Below are 15530 nucleotides of genomic sequence, written 5' to 3' on the forward strand. Positions count from 1 at the left end.
ACCCTCTCGCCCCAGACCACTGCCCACCCTCAGGGTTTGCGTTTGTTTGGGGTTTTTTTTTTTTTTAAGCTTTTATTGTATTTTTCCTGGCAGTTTCAGTCTTAAAACAAAACCAAATCAGTGGAAAGATGAAAAATCAGTGGAAAAGCCATTTTTCAACTGAATTTTTTTTCTTATAACATCGAAATTCTCAGGAAAAAACAGAAAATGAAGGTCCCTAATAATAGTTTAGAAACATTAGCAAGATGGTCAGTGATTCAGCAAAAGAAAGAGCAGGAAACTTTCTGTAATCCTGGGGGAAAAGAGGAGAAACCGCAGCAAAACGTGGGACCTGAACAGGGATAATGTGGGCCAGCACCACAGCCTGAGGCTGAAATTGCACTTTCCAGAACCTGAATCTTTACTTGGTTTAGTTCCATTTTGTAATTTTTCCTCTCTGCCCTTGCCCCTTTACCTTAATCATTCTGTAAAAGCAAAATGGTCTTGCAATAAAAAGTTAGGTGAAGCTGATGCAAATTCTCTCTTACCTCCGATTCAAACTTTACTGCAGACCCCATCTTCTTCAGCAGAGCCCTCTCTGCTCAGCACAGCACTAAAGACCCTCCCTCAGCACCTGACTCCTAACCCCCAGCCCCTGAATCCCAGCCCCCAAATCCCAGACCCCCAGCCTCCTCCCTCAGCACCTGAATCCCAGACCCAAAATCCCAGGTTCCTCCCTCAGCACCTGAATCCCAGCCCCCTCCCTCAGCACCTGAATCTCAGACCCCAAATCCCAGCCCCCCAGCCTCCTCCCTCAGCACCTGAATCCCAGACCCAAAATCCCAGCCCCCCAGCCTCCTCCCTCAGCACCTGAATCCCAGACCCCAAATCCCAGCCCCCCAGCCTCCTCCCTCAGCACCTGAATCCCAGACCCCAAATCCCAGCCCCCAGGTTCCTCCCTCAGCACCTGAATCCCAGATTCCCCCTCCCCTCAGCAAAGCATTTCCCCCTTAGAGCCGACAACAATCTCTCCACCCCACCTCTCAGGTGAGACAGGAAGTGACCTCTTCTGGTGACTTAAATATTCAATCCCAACCCAAAGATGATCATTTGAAGCCAGGAGGAGGCTGGACCTGCCCCCTCTGCTCTTCCTGGACAGGAGGAGGGGGCTGCTGTTTACTCCCACCTTTCCCTCCCAGCTCAGGTGAGGCAGTCACAGGTAGGCAAACAGGTTTCTGAGTCCTCATACTGGTGGTTTCCTCTTAAAGGCGCAGTTTACCCCTCTCCCACACACATAGAAATGTCTCTTTCCTCTCTGTGGAATAAAAGACAGAAGTCCCCCTCCTGATAGTAAGATGGTGATAGAAGTCCTCGCCTCTTCACAAGGTTGTAGAGGGCAGGATGTTCCTCTGTAATCACAGCACTGGGAGTTCCCTCTACAGTCACCAACTCACCCAGATCCAAACAGGTTGATTCAGTCCTGGTTTTGTCCATTGAATGCAGGGAGCTGTATTTCTCATTGCTCCAATGAGCGCACTTAGATAATCGCCTAGTGTCCAGTGCGAGCTTCCTCCCAGCAGTGCCCTGTCACTGCCCAGAGTGCGAGCTTCCTCCTAGCAGTGCCCTGTCACTGCCCAGAGTGCGAGCTTCCTCCCAGCAGTGCCCTTACACTGGCCAGAGTGAGCGCTTCCTCCCAGCAGTGCCCTGTCACTGCCCAGAGTGAGCGCTTCCTCCCAGCAGTGCCCTTACACTGGCCAGAGTGAGCGCTTCCTCCTAGCAGTGCCCTGTCACTGCCCAGAGTGAGCGCTTCCTCCCAGCAGTGCCCTGTCACTGGCCAGAGTGCGCGCTTCCTCCCAGCAGTGCCCTGTCACTGCCCAGAGTGCGAGCTTCCTCCCAGCAGTGCCCTTACACTGGCCAGAGTGAGCGCTTCCTCCCAGCAGTGCCCTGTCACTGCCCAGCATGCGAGCTTCCTCCCAGCAGTGCCCTGTCACTGCCCAGCGTGCGAGCTTCCTCCCAGCAGTGCCCTTACACTGCCCAGAGAGCGCACTTCCTCCCAGCAGTGCCCTTACACTACCCAGAGTGCGCGCTTCCTCCCAGCAGTGCCCTGTCACTGCCCAGAGTGCACGCTTCCTCCCAGCAGTGCCCTGTCACTGCCCAGCGTGCGAGCTTCCTCCCAGCAGTGCCCTGTCACTGGCCAGAGTGCGTGCTTCCTCCCAGCAGTGCCCTGACACTGCCCAGCGTGCGAGCTTCCTCCCAGCAGTGCCCTGACACTGCCCAGAGTGCGCGCTTCCTCCCAGCAGTGCCCTGTCACTGCCCAGCGTGCGAGCTTCCTCCCAGCAGTGCCCTGACACTGCCCAGAGTACGAGCTTCCTCCCAGCAGTGCCCTGACACTGCCCAGAGTGCGAGCTTCCTCCCTGCAGTGCCGTCACTGCCCAGTGTGCGAGCTTCCTCCCAGCAGTGCCCTGACACTGCCCAGAGTGCGCGCATCCTCCCAGCAGTGCCCTGTCACTGCCCAGCGTGCGAGCTTCCTCCCAGCAGTGCCCTGACACTGCCCAGAGTGCGCGCTTCCTCCCAGCAGTGCCCTGTCACTGTCCAGCGTGCGAGCTTCCTCCCAGCAGTGCCCTGACACTGCCCAGAGTGCGCGCTTCCTCCCTGCAGTGCCCTGTCACTGCCCAGCGTGCGAGCTTCCTCCCAGCAGTGCCCTGACACTGCCCAGAGTGCGCGCTTCCTCCCAGCATTACCCTGTCACTGCCCAGCGTGCGAGCTTCCTCCCAGCAATGCCCTGTCACTGCCCAGAGTGCAAGCTTCCTCCCAGCAGTACCCTGTCACTGCCCAGCGTGCGAGCTTCCTCCCAGCAATGCCCTGACACTGCCCAGCGTGCGAGCTTCCTCCCAGCAATGCCCTGTCACTGCCCAGAGTGCGAGCTTCCTCCCAGCAGTATCCTGTCACTGCCCAGCGTGCGAGCTTCCTCCCAGCAGTGCCCTGTCACTGCCCAGAGTGCGCACTTCCTCCCAGCAATGCCCTGACACTGCCCAGAGTGCGAGCTTCCTCCCAGCAGTGCCCTGACACGGCCCAGAGTGCGAGCTTCCTCCCTGCAGTGCCCTGACACGGCCCAGAGTGCGAGCTTCCTCCCAGCAGTGCCCTGACACTGCCCAGAGTGCGCGCTTCCTCCCAGCAGTGCCCTGACACTACCCAGAGTGCGAGCTTCCTCCCTGCAGTGCCCTGTCACTGCCCAGAGTGCGCGCTTCCTCCCAGCAATGCCCTGACACTGCCCAGAGTGCGCGCTTCCTCCCAGCAGTACCCTGTCACTGCCCAGCTTGCAAGCTTCCTCCCAGCAGTGCCCTTACACTGCCCAGAGTGCGCGCTTCCTCCCAGCAATGCCCTGACACTGCCCAGAGTGCGAGCTTCCTCCCAGCAGTGCCCTGACACTGCCCAGAGTGCGAACTTCCTCCCAGCAGTGCCCTGTCACTGGCCAGAGTGCGCGCTTCCTCCCTGCAGTGCCCTGTCACTGGCCAGAGTGCGAGCGTCCTCCCAGCAGTGCCCTGTCACTGGCCAGAGTGCGAGCTTCCTCCCAGCAGTGCCCTGTCACTGGCCAGAGTGCGCGCTTCCTCCCAGCAGTGCCCTGTCACTGGCCAGAGTGCGAGCGTCCTCCCAGCAGTGCCCTGTCACTGCCCAGAGTGAGCGCTTCCTCCCAGCAGTGCCCTGACACTGGCCAGAGTGCGAGCTTCCTCCCTGCAGTGCCCTGTCACTGCCCAGAGTGCGAGCTTCCTCCCTGCAGTGCCCTGACACTGGCCAGAGTGCGAGCTTCCTCCCAGCGGTGCCCTGTCACTGGCCAGAGTGCGCGCTTCCTCCCCAGCAGTGCCCTGTCACTGGCCAGAGTGCGAGCTTCCTCCTAGCAGTACCCTGTTCACTGCCCAGCGTGCGAGCTTCCTCCCAGCAGTGCCCTGTCGCTGCCCAGAGTGCGCGCTTCCTCCCAGCAATGCCCTGACACTGCCCAGAGTGCGAGCTTCCTCCCAGCAGTGCCCTGACACTGCCCAGAGTGCGAGCTTCCTCCCTGCAGTGCCCTGACACTGCCCAGAGTGCGAGCTTCCTCCCAGCAATGCCCTGACACTGCCCAGAGTGCGAGCTTCCTCCCTGCAGTGCCCTGTCACTGCCCAGAGTGCGCGCTTCCTCCCAGCAATGCCCTGACACTGCCCAGAGTGCGCGCTTCCTCCCAGCAGTACCCTGTCACTGCCCAGCGTGAAAGCTTCCTCCCTGCAGTGCCCTGTCACTGCCCAGAGTGCGAGCTTCCTCCCAGCAGTGCCCTGACACTGCCCAGAGTGCGAACTTCCTCCCAGCAGTGCCCTGTCACTGGCCAGAGTGCGCGCTTCCTCCCTGCAGTGCCCTGTCACTGGCCAGAGTGCGAGCTTCCTCCCAGCAGTGCCCTGTCACTGGCCAGAGTGCGAGCGTCCTCCCAGCAGTGCCCTGTCACTGGCCAGAGTGCGCGCTTCCTCCCAGCAGTGCCCTGTCACTGGCCAGAGTGCGAGCGTCCTCCCAGCAGTGCCCTGTCACTGCCCAGAGTAAGCGCTTCCTCCCAGCAGTGCCCTGACACTGGCCAGAGTGCGAGCTTCCTCCCTGTAGTGCCCTGTCACTGCCCAGAGTGCGAGCTTCCTCCCTGCAGTGCCCTGACACTGGCCAGAGTGCGAGCGTCCTCCCAGCAGTGCCCTGTCACTGGCCAGAGTGCGCGCTTCCTCCCAGCAGTGCCCTGTCACTGGCCAGAGTGCGAGCTTCCTCCCAGCAGTGCCCTGTCACTGGCCAGAGTGCGAGCTTCCTCCCAGCAGTGCCCTGACACTGGCCAGAGTGCGAGCTTCCTCCCAGCAGTAGAATCCCCCATACACCAGCACTGGTAATTCAGGACTTTATCATTCCCGTCCTGACATGAATTCTGGCCCCTTTACTGCAGATTTCAAACTGCCCAAGGAGGGCCGTGTTCCCCATTTAGAGGATCATGGACTGGCAGTGTTTGCAGCGCCTCCACACCCTCTAACACCTGCATCTTTCAGGAGCTTATGCAGACTTTAAACTGGAAGAAAGCAGAGCCCCACAGATCCTGCAGTGCACTGGGCTGTAAGTTCAAAAACCACAAACTGGACTATAGCGCATGCAGGAAGAGCAGAGCAGGACAAAACCAATATCTTTTCAGAGGGTTTTTTTTAATTAAATATAAATATTGCCAGATAAGAATCTGTAAATCAACTTTTTTTTTCAATCTCTCCTTAGATATAAAATGCTTCTGAACTAGGAGGAAGGAGGAAAAGGGCAAGCGAGAAGTAAGGGAATATACAAGGAGATTTTGTAACTTTCTTAAAAAACTGTGGGAGATACTCCAATTACACTTAAGGCATTATAAAAGGGAAACACAGAGCCACAACAGCAAAAATTTATAAAATTAACAATGGACAAAATAACAATTACATATAAAAATCTCTCCTTCCAGTGAAATAAAGGAGACAGCTATGCCATTTCGCATTTCCCCGATTCAGGTCCATCCTGACAAGCTGATCTGCTCCTGGTTTTATTTATCGCATCAAGGGATTTGTAGTTCCTGCTGTCCTCGGAGAAAGAGGAACTACAGGTCCATATCGATGCAGTAGGGCAAAAGCAAAAACCAGATGCAGCAAAGCAACTCACTCCACTGCCACCTCCGAGCTGCTATGCTGCATTGGAGGGGGAACAGAAAATCCCTACTTCCAGACACAGGGAGGAAGCAGGGAGCAAACACCCTCTCAAAAAATAAATACAAAAATCAAACTGCATAGAGGCAAAGACCTGGCTTTCTTTAAAGGTCACACAGCAAAACTCTTCCCCTTTAACAACTGCATTTTCTGACTGCCAGAGATGAGATTCCCTTTCTGCTCACAGGCTGCACAGCAGCAGCACCCGGTGGCCAAAAAAGGTCATTGCTGCTGGAATGCCACCTTTAAATGTTTCTCAGTCTTTTTAGCTTTCATCATTACCAGAGGAGGAAAGCCTTTCTGGTTTCGGGACTGGAAGACCTCAGAAGGGAACATCTGTTTGGTAAAGAATTTAACATTTCTGGGAAAACACATTTCCTAATAAGTTAAATAATTTTGGACTTCTTCTGTTTTTTTGGTTTTACTCAAGAAGAAAATAGCTGTGGTTAAAGGGTAAATTAAATAGTGAAACGTTCTGACCTTAAGTAATAGAAAGTGGGAGCCTATTCCTGGTTTCTCCCCCACTCTTCAGTGAGCTCCTGGCACAGGACAAAGCAGCCAGCTGAAAAACTTTGCCCAAATCACTTTTCTCTCTGCCAGCAATATGCTGGCTCCATCCACTCCGAGGCCCCCCTAACACAAATATAACAGTTCTCCTCACGAGAACACCTTCTTACGTTCAGCCTGTCCCTTCCCATGGAAGTTACCCCTGCTGTAGCAGCTCTCCCCTCGTCACAGGCCCCGGTGGGTCCCTGGCATCCGACCGCGCTTCTCACGAGGAAGGAGGATGATGGAGAGCGCACAGGACGGTCGGCTGCAAACAAATTCTATGCGAGGAAAATGGGGCCCCCCTTCTCTCTGTCCTTCCTGTCCATGTTTCCTTCTGGAGGGTTCTTTACAGACGCAAGGGCCACCGCCGTCCTCTCTGCAAGCGGCAGAGCCCAGAGCTGGAGGCTGAGAACACCTTGATACTCCATGGAAGAGAGAATGGGAGCGGCGGACTTCATGAGAAGCAAAGTTTCCCAAAAGGATGTTCCAGGCAGGTAGGAAGGTAAGAGGGTCCAAGAAAAGGCAACACATATTGGGCAGGTGAAATGCATAGGACATGTAAATCTTGTAGCTTCCAGCCTGAATCCATCTTGGCCACCAGTGCACCTACTGTTAGAGCCAAATGTCGATTTGCTTTCTCAGCCAACATGTTCAGACAGGAAGTGACATCATGGACTGAGGAGGAAGCCATTCCAGCAACAAGGGAAGAACGTGTTTAAAGCTCCGAGATGCCCAAAAGTGATTTGTACACAGCTACCTCCAGAGATTCAGTCTGCAGGGGGCCTTCCCAAAAAAAAGGCAAAGGTGAAAGCGATGTGTTTTGGGGGGGTGGGTCATACATGCGTCTGCATGCGTTGCTGGGAGGGGCGCCCATAGTCAGACTGCTGGGCAAGCGAGGAGTAGGAGAACCGGGAGCCGCTGGCTTCTTTGCTGGCCTGGTCCTCCTGCTCAAAGCTGTCGACCTTCCCGTAGGCGGCAGGCTTGACGTAGCTAGAGAAAGAGCGGCTGTAGGGCGCAGTCAGGTAAGCGGTGGCACTGTAGACTCCATCCCGCTGGAAGAGCCTCTCCGGGCCTCATAGTTGGCACGGGACGGCGGACTAAGGGTGTAGCGGTGTGCGTACTCGTACAGCTTGGGTGGGCTGGTGGGCGCTGGTGGGTACAGGGCTGCGTGGGAGAGTGGAGGAGGACCGTACATGGGCCTGGCACCGGATACGTATTCCGAGAAGCTTCCAGCCAGATGGGCATCCTCGTGAGCACGAACCTTGTAGTATCCATTGGTTGGGTCCTGGCAGGAAACAGATACAGAATGACTTACTACAATGACAGATGCACAGACATTCCTCAGAGAGAAAAGGAAGGCGAGGAGAGGCCGACTGGTGAAAGCTGGGCTATTTTGGAAGACATTTTATTGATAGCACACACCAGCTTGCCTAGATCATTTCTAGTTGAGAATCCGGAAGGATGGCTCAGATCATAGATTTTTGTACTGTGCTCAGGGGATCCGGATTCAGATCCCCCCAGCCACCGGGCTCCCGGTCAGTTCGGGGTGCAGCTTGGTGGTGGTATCCTCAGCCTCTGGGGAGGAGGGAAGACAAGCAGTGGGCAAAGACGAGAGAAAAAGAACAATATAAAATGCCAGAGAGGCCTGTGGCCCCCTCATAGACTGATTTACTGAGGCAGGAGCGTCCATGCTCTCAGCGAGTCCGAAAGGTGCCGCCAGCCTCACTGACAAGGCTCCACCACTGCAAGTTTTCAAACAGAGAGGGAGAGGGAAAGAAGGATGAGACAGTGCAAGAGAGTTATTTTGGGGCGGGTGGTGATCCCCACCTTTAATTCCTGGCTGCCCTCATCCTCCTCCAGGATCTCGCTGTGCTCGGTGCGTGATGTCGCCGGCGACTCGCTGTCTGTGGCCTGTAGCAGGAAGGGGAAGGTAGGAGTCAGTTTGCTATTAATGCAGATCAGAGAAGCACATTTTCTCACCACTCCCCGAGCAGGGGACATAAACCCAGTAACACGGGAATGACAGTAGAAAAAGACCAGTCTGCCCAGCAAGCTCCTCATGAGAGTAACTGCCACTCTGTGCAGTGATAAGGGAAATAATATTTACAGTCAAAGCTAAGCACCTCTACCAAACCCATAACAAAATTACTGCTAGCATCATTTTTATGGGGTGATCAGCCGTCTGATAATTCAGATATTGCTGCTTGAACCTGCTTTGCTTTAGGACTTGGCCGAGGAAGCAGTCCCTGTGCTTTTTCTGTAAAGTCTGCATATCAGTACCCTGGACAGTAAAATTTAGGACCCAGTATTGGTTGTCATCTGAATCCAATCCCCCCCCCCCCCCACCACCATCAAAGCAAAGAGTATGCGGCATTTGTTTTCAAATTCGTGAAAAGCTATTTGATTAAGGTAGTAATTGCCATGTCTTCTGTTAGGGGAAGGAGCTGCCGCTCCATGCCTGTCTCTGCCCATGCACTCTTTTCCTCATTCCAGCTCTAGCCTTTGGGGATCCACAGGGAAGGAGCTGCCGCTCCATGCCTGTCTCTGCCCATGCACTCTTTTCCTCATTCCAGCTCTAGCCTTTGGGGATCCACAGGGAAGGAGCTGCCGCTCCATGCCTGACTCTGCCCATGCACTCTTTTCCTCATTCCAGCTCTAGCCTTTGGGGATCCATAGGGAAGGAGCTGCTGCTCCATGCCTGACTCTGCCCATGCACTCTTTTCCTCATTCCAGCTCTAGCCTTTGGAGATCCACAGGGTAGGGTACATCACATGCCTTTTTGAATTCCACAAGAGCATTTGAGGCATCCACCATCCTCTCCATGAAGAAATATTTCCTGACACTGGTTCTGAATCATCCCCTCTGGAGTTTTATTCGTGACCCCTAGTTCTACTATTTGCTTTTCTCTGGAATAGGTTCAAGGATAAAGGGAGAAGATCAGGAAGCAAATAGAGTGAATGCATGGGGAAACCTCCAAGAGGTGCTGGGGCAAAAACTGTATCTGGATTCAAGGCCTGGGACGTGCACAGAGGATCCTTAGCTGTGGGGGAGTGAGAGGTAAAGCCTGGGACAGGCACAGAGGATCCTCAGCAGTGGGGGAGTGAGGGGTAAAGCCTGGGGCGGGCACAGAGGATCCTCAGCAGTGGGGGAGTGAGGGGTAAAGCCTGGGATAAGCACAGAGGATCCTTAGCTGTGGGGGAGTGAGGGGTAAAGCCTGGGACAGGCACAGAGGACCCTCAGCAGTAGGGATAAAAGTGTAAGTCAGAGATGCAGTGTTGGTTTTGGGGGACATTATCTGCTGTTAGATTCTGTATTCCCTTGGCTGACCTGATCCCAGTTGATTATCTCACTCTGCTGCACCCCAGCTAGGCTCACTCTGTCCTGCATTGCCTGGGTCACCTTGCTCCAGTCCCCTGAGAGAGGATGCTGAGTGGCCATACCATGGGCTCCTTCATGTCCTCTTCTGCATCACTTGGCCGGCTTGGGCTGTGCTCACATGACGTTATCTGGACATGGATGTCTGCTTTTGAGATCCTGCTTCCATGTTTTGCTGTAGTGAGAGAAGGGAGGATGGGGTGAGCAGGAGTACAAGCATGACTTGTTCACATGATTGTGTGCTTTCAGTATTCATCACAAGGAAATGATGTGCATGCATGTGCATGTATGTATTGCTCTGCATTACATGTGCTCATGTACATATGATGTATATTTGCATGCATGTGCATGTATGTCTTGCTCTGCTTGGGGTATGCATTACATGTGCTCATGTACATATGATGTATATTTGCATGCATGTGCATGTATGTATTGCTCTGCTTGGGGTATGCATTACATGTGCTCATGTACATATGATGTATATTTGCATGCATGTACATGTATGTCTTGCTCTGCTTGGGGTATGCATTACATGTGCTCATGTACATATGATGTATATTTGCATGCATGTGCATGTATGTATTGCTCTGCTTGGGGTATGCATTACATGTGCTCATGTACATATGATGTATATTTGCATGCATGTACATGTATGTATTGCTCTGCTTGGGGTATGCATTACATGTGCTCATGTACATATGATGTGTATTTGCATGCATGTGCACGGAGAGTTTATGTTCACGGCTATGTTTGCACTGACATGAATATGTTTCTGTTTATTCAGTTCATGATTAATTGCAAATCTTAAATCAATAAATCAGGACAATATACGATAATAAAAGATGCGAGCCTGTGTGTGTTGCATTACTGCTGGGTGGGTACGTGAAGCATGCATGCGTGCGTATTGCTGTACACGCGTGTGCATCATGGAGACTCACGACTGACCTTTCCCAAGGTGGCGGCGACGGCAACGGCAGCACAGCGAGGCGATGATGATGAGGAAGAGGAAGATGGCAACCCCCGAGGCCACAGAGGCTGCAATGACCATGAGGGGCAAGATGGCTGCAGGAGAGAGAAGGGAGCGGGCTGTAAGCAGGAGCTCCCACCAGCTGGGGGTGAGGGGGGAAGGAAACTCGGAGCAAGGAGAAGCGAGAGACAAACAGCCAAAGTGTGAGAGAGAACAGTGAGAGCGAGAGGGAAGGAAGGGTGGAGAGGCAGCTGGAGCTCAGAGCTGTGGCTGAGGTAGAGATAGGGTCAGAGGTCAGTGCTAGGGTCAGGATGGAATTTGTATTGGGGTTGTGGTTACAGTTAGGGTTAGGAGGGATTAAGAAAGTAAGAGTGAGAGAGAGCACAGAGAAAGAGGCCTGGCTTCCCTGAAATCAGTCCGAGAGGAGGAAAACGCCCCGTGCGCCTCCTCCTTCCATCTCTCGCTTTCCTGCCCTGCCAGCTCTCCTCCCGTCTCTGGCGGTCTCGGCTCCAGTCTGGCTTTCCCCCCTCCTCCTGTCACCCTGTCCATCGCTTTCTATTCCTTCTCCCGTAGCTGATTTCAGCCCATTCTTTCTCGCTTTTCCTCGTAGGGGCAGGGGACATAAACCCCAGAAACCTTTGCTTGGCTGCTTGCGAGGAGATCTGCAGATTCTCCCCCACTGACAAACTGCAGAAACACTTCTCCCTCGTTGATGCTCTTGGAAAATGTGTTTGCAAGTTTGGGGAGTTTGAAGAAAGAGACTTTTCCTGGACGCTTGGACCATGCACCAGATGGACGGCGAGCTGCATGGGCCTGGACGCTTGGACCATGCACCAGATGGACGGCGAGCTGCATGGGCCTGGACGCTTGGACCATGCACCAGATGGATGGCGAGCTGCATGGGCCTGGATGCTTGGACCTTCCACCAGATGGACGGCGAGCTGCATGGGCCTTGGACGCTTGGACCTGCACCAGATTGACGGCTAGCTGCATGGGCCTGGACGCTTGGACCATGCACCAGATGGACGGCGAGCTGCATGGGCCTGGACGCTTGGACCTTGCACCAGATGGACGGTGAGCTGCATGGGCCTGGACGCTTGGGACCATGCACCAGATGGACGGCGAGCTGCATGGGCCTGGACGCTTGGACCTTGCACCAGATGGACGGCGAGCTGCATGGGCCTGGACGCTTGGACCTTGCACCAGATGGACGGCGAGCTGCATGGGCCTGGACGCTTGGACCATGCACCAGATGGACGGCGAGCTGCATGGGCCTGGACGCTTGGACCTTGCACCAGATGGACGGCGAGCTGCATGGGCCTGGACGCTTGGACCATGCACCAGATGGACGGCGAGCTGCATGGGCCTGGACGCTTGGACCTTGCACCAGATGGACGGCGAGCTGCATGGGCCTGGACGCTTGGACCTTGCACCAGATGGACGGTGAGCTGCATGGGCCTGGACGCTTGGACCATGCACCAGATGGACGGCGAGCTGCATGGGCCTGGACGCTTGGACCTTGCACCAGATGGACGGCGAGCTGCATGGGCCTGGACGCTTGGACCATGCACCAGATGGACGGCGAGCTGCATGGGCCCTGGCCGCTTGGACCTTGCACCAGATGGACGGCGAGCTGCATGGGCCTGGACGCTTGGACCATGCACCAGATGGACGGCGAGCTGCATGGGCCCTATCCCGGTGAGCTGGGACTCGCCCTTGCTATTCACATTCCTTCTTTTGTGGGAAGGATATGGGATAGGATTTGGGGGCAGGGGAAGGGGGTAAGAGGGGCTGGGAGTTACTTAGAACATAAGAACATAGGAAATTGCCATACTGGGTCAGACCAAGGGTCCATGAAGCCCAGCATCCTGTTTCCAACAGTGGCCAATCCAAGTCACAAGTACCTGGCAAGTTACCAACATTAGGTAAACCACAAGCTATTGCTTATTAATACCATAATAGCAGTTCATGGATTTTTCCTCTAGGAACGTGTCCAAACCTTTTTAAAACTGAACTAAGCTAACTGCCTAAACAACATCCTCTAGCAATGAATTCCAGAGTTTAGTTGTGCGTTGAGTGGAAAATTTTCTCCGATTTGTTTTAAATGTGCCCCATGCTAACTTCATGGAGTGCCCCCTAGTCCTTCTATTCTCTGAAAGAGTAAATAACCGATTCACTTTTAACCGTTCACGTCTTCTCATGATTTTGCAGACCTCTGTTATATTCTCTCTCAGCCGTCTCTTCTCCAAGCTGAACCGCCCTAACCTCTTCAGCTTCCTCATAGGGGAGCCGTTCCATCCCCTTTATCATTTTGCTCACCATTCTCTGTACCTTCTCCAGTGAATCTATACCTTTTTTGAGAGGCGGGGGATCATAATTGAACACAATACTTCAGATGTAGTCTCAGCATGGACTGAGTCTAACAGCAAGAAGCAGAAGACGGTCTCGTAATGCAGGAAGCAACGGTGAAAAGATGAGACCAATTGTATGTAGTGAAGGGAAAGGTTTATTAACAGATAATTTCAAACGCGAGTACCCTTGCCCAGAACACAGAATCTAATAGTCTTCAAACAAATGATTCCTAATAACTGAATGTTACCTTCTACTCTTCTCTTATGTTCAATCAGTCTCTTATTTAGAGGTCAATACACCGCATTTCACAAGGACATTTGTCCGCCTAAGTCACGCCTGCCGCCTTACAGTTTGTAAAATTCCTACATTTAAAAATGTCTTTATGTTTACTGATTACGTCAGTCTTAAGGTTAACTTTGCAGACAGAACGATGACCACAAGGACGATGACCCGGTGGCCGAATGTCTCTAAACCCTATTCGTGGTAAGGCTGAGGAGACAATCAGGTCCTTCACATATTTTCTCCTGCTTATTTGCGACCATTGAGTGTTTATTTGCAAAACAAGCGAGAGTCTGTAATACATGCCGATGCTTTTTTTAAATGTTAACTATATCCGCAGACATAGTGTTAATGTTACCAATCAGTTTTCTCTTTTCTGCTTTTGGTAGATCACATCTATTCTGTTTAGCTGCCCACTTAAAGCCATCATCCACATATTTTTCTGGATAAGTTTTTACTAGGAAACTTTTTTTTTCCCATTTCTTTCGCCCCTTTTCAAACGTGCTGCCTGTGGTAGTGTTAGGATTCGTGGACCCTTGGCCCGAGGTCAGGGCTGATACAGGTCCTCACCGTCGGGCCAGCTGCAGCAGGAGATAGCAGTAGTGGTGGTGGTAGAGGAAGGGAGCGACCTGCGTCACAGCCACGTGGTCGCAGGAGCTTGCAGAGAGAGAGCGAGAGTGCTGTGAGGAGCGGGGTAAGAGACACAGCTCGGAGGGGAACCCATCGTATTCGGGCAGAACTAGAGATCCAGGAGCCTCCAACAGAGTAAATGTGGGCAGTTAGAAACCCAAATGCCTCATCCTGTCCTCCCATGCAGGTTATCCCTCAGGCACGAGGGCTCCTCGGTGTTCATCCCCCGCTCTGCTGAAGTCCAGTGCCGCTCTTGTCCTCACCACCTCTTCCAGGAGGGCAATTCCACGCATCTTCCACCCCTGCCGTGAAGAAAGCGTCTCGATCTCCCTGAATCTATCCCAGCCAGCAACTACCAAAACGCTCTTCCCGTCAAGGCGCTCTCAGAACAACGATCGAGTCTCTTTCCTCCTTCCCGTTTAGTGAAAGGAGCTAAGCCTTGGTCCATCTTCTTCCCTGGACACAGGAGGCATCTCCTTTACTGGAAAAAGATCATGCCCTCTTCAGGGGAGTAAATTCTGCGTCTCCCAGAGCTCGTGGCCTAAGCTGGACAGTGGCAGGGGCTAACCTCCTCCAGCTTCCCTCAAACTCTTCCGTTCCAAAATGAGCACCACTTTTTGTATCTGCGCACATCTGCCCCAGAGGTTCTCCTCACCCCTGAATCATCTCTGCAATAAAGTCACATCACTCAATCCCTAAAGCTAAGGCCAAGTAACCCCCTGAGAATCTCTCCAAGAGCCTCCTATTTCAGGATCCTGGTAACCCTTCTTCTCAAGCCACTACACTGGCTGCTCTTACTCCCCTGCAAGCGCCTTCGCTCTGCAGTCCTCACCCTCTCCCTCTCTCTCTGCAGCCCTCCTCACGATCACCGCTCCTCGGGTAATCTATTTCTATCTAAGCCCTTCTCCACCGCCAACTCTGAGCTCTGCACTTTCCTCCTGGCTGTGCCTTACACCTGCAACAGACTTGGTGGCATCCGGCTCCCTCTCTGGACAGGGCCGTCCCATATAAATCTCACCTTTTGAGGCTGCTTTTAAACTTAAAAACACGGCTCTTCCAGTTCTTGATTTTTACCATATTCACTATAATAAATACATTTCCTAGACGTGCCTTGACTAGAATGTAAGCTCCATGGAGCAGGGACATAGCTCTAGCACTGCAAAAAGATAAGTAATAGGAGGAAGAGGGATAGGGGAAGGAAAGAGGACAGGACGTATGGGGAGAAAAAACAGATCATGAAAAAAAGGCAGGTACACAAGAGAAAGAAGCGAGAGATGCAGAGGGACGCTCACCTTGCTTTTTGAGACTGATGGTGGCAGAGTGGGCGCCAAAGCGGTTCCAGGCTGTGCAGTTGTATTGGACGTGGAAGTCCGCCTCCAGCGTCTCCTCAATAACCAGGGTGGATATCATCCCCTTTCCGTCACCACTGTGTCCATGGTTGAAGCGGCCAGAGAGCCACTCTCCAGCAGGCTCTTCCCCAGGCCCAGACCTGAAGGACGGGGAAGCAGAGATAGAGAGAGACTGAAGGAGAACGAAGAGGTGTAGGCATGGCGCAAACAGATACTGAAAGGCTGTGGAGAGAGAGAGAGGGAGAAAAGAGAGGCAGATAATAGAGAGAGAGAGAGGAGGGAGAAAAGAGGCAGATAAAGATAAAGACAAAGACAGAGAGAGAAAGAGAGAGAGAG

At 53.3% G+C, this 15530-nt stretch overlaps 2 protein-coding genes across 2 annotated transcripts in view; both read right to left on the reverse strand.

Moving 5' to 3' along the window:
• LOC115075641 (suppressor of tumorigenicity 14 protein-like) overlaps positions 1-654 on the reverse strand; it is a 148628-nt gene extending 147974 nt beyond the window's left edge. Inside the window, exon 1 of the mRNA XM_029576215.1 lies at positions 528-654. Within this exon, the coding sequence (XP_029432075.1) occupies positions 528-557 (30 nt within the window). The 5' untranslated portion in view covers positions 558-654. The remainder of the gene's footprint in view (positions 1-527) is intronic.
• A 6606-nt stretch (positions 655-7260) lies between these two features.
• The window catches only part of LOC115075642 (kin of IRRE-like protein 3), a 9275-nt gene continuing 1005 nt past the window's right edge, over positions 7261-15530 (reverse strand). Inside the window, exons 2-6 of the mRNA XM_029576216.1 lie at positions 15138-15334; positions 10563-10679; positions 9683-9792; positions 8070-8153; positions 7261-7527 (exon numbers count right to left, since the gene is read on the reverse strand). Coding sequence (XP_029432076.1) covers positions 7261-7527; positions 8070-8153; positions 9683-9792; positions 10563-10679; positions 15138-15334 — 775 coding nt within the window. The remainder of the gene's footprint in view (positions 7528-8069; positions 8154-9682; positions 9793-10562; positions 10680-15137; positions 15335-15530) is intronic.

The sequence above is a fragment of the Rhinatrema bivittatum genome, chromosome 14, assembly GCF_901001135.1.
Source record: "Rhinatrema bivittatum chromosome 14, aRhiBiv1.1, whole genome shotgun sequence".
In the NCBI taxonomy this organism is placed as follows: domain Eukaryota; kingdom Metazoa; phylum Chordata; class Amphibia; order Gymnophiona; family Rhinatrematidae; genus Rhinatrema; species Rhinatrema bivittatum.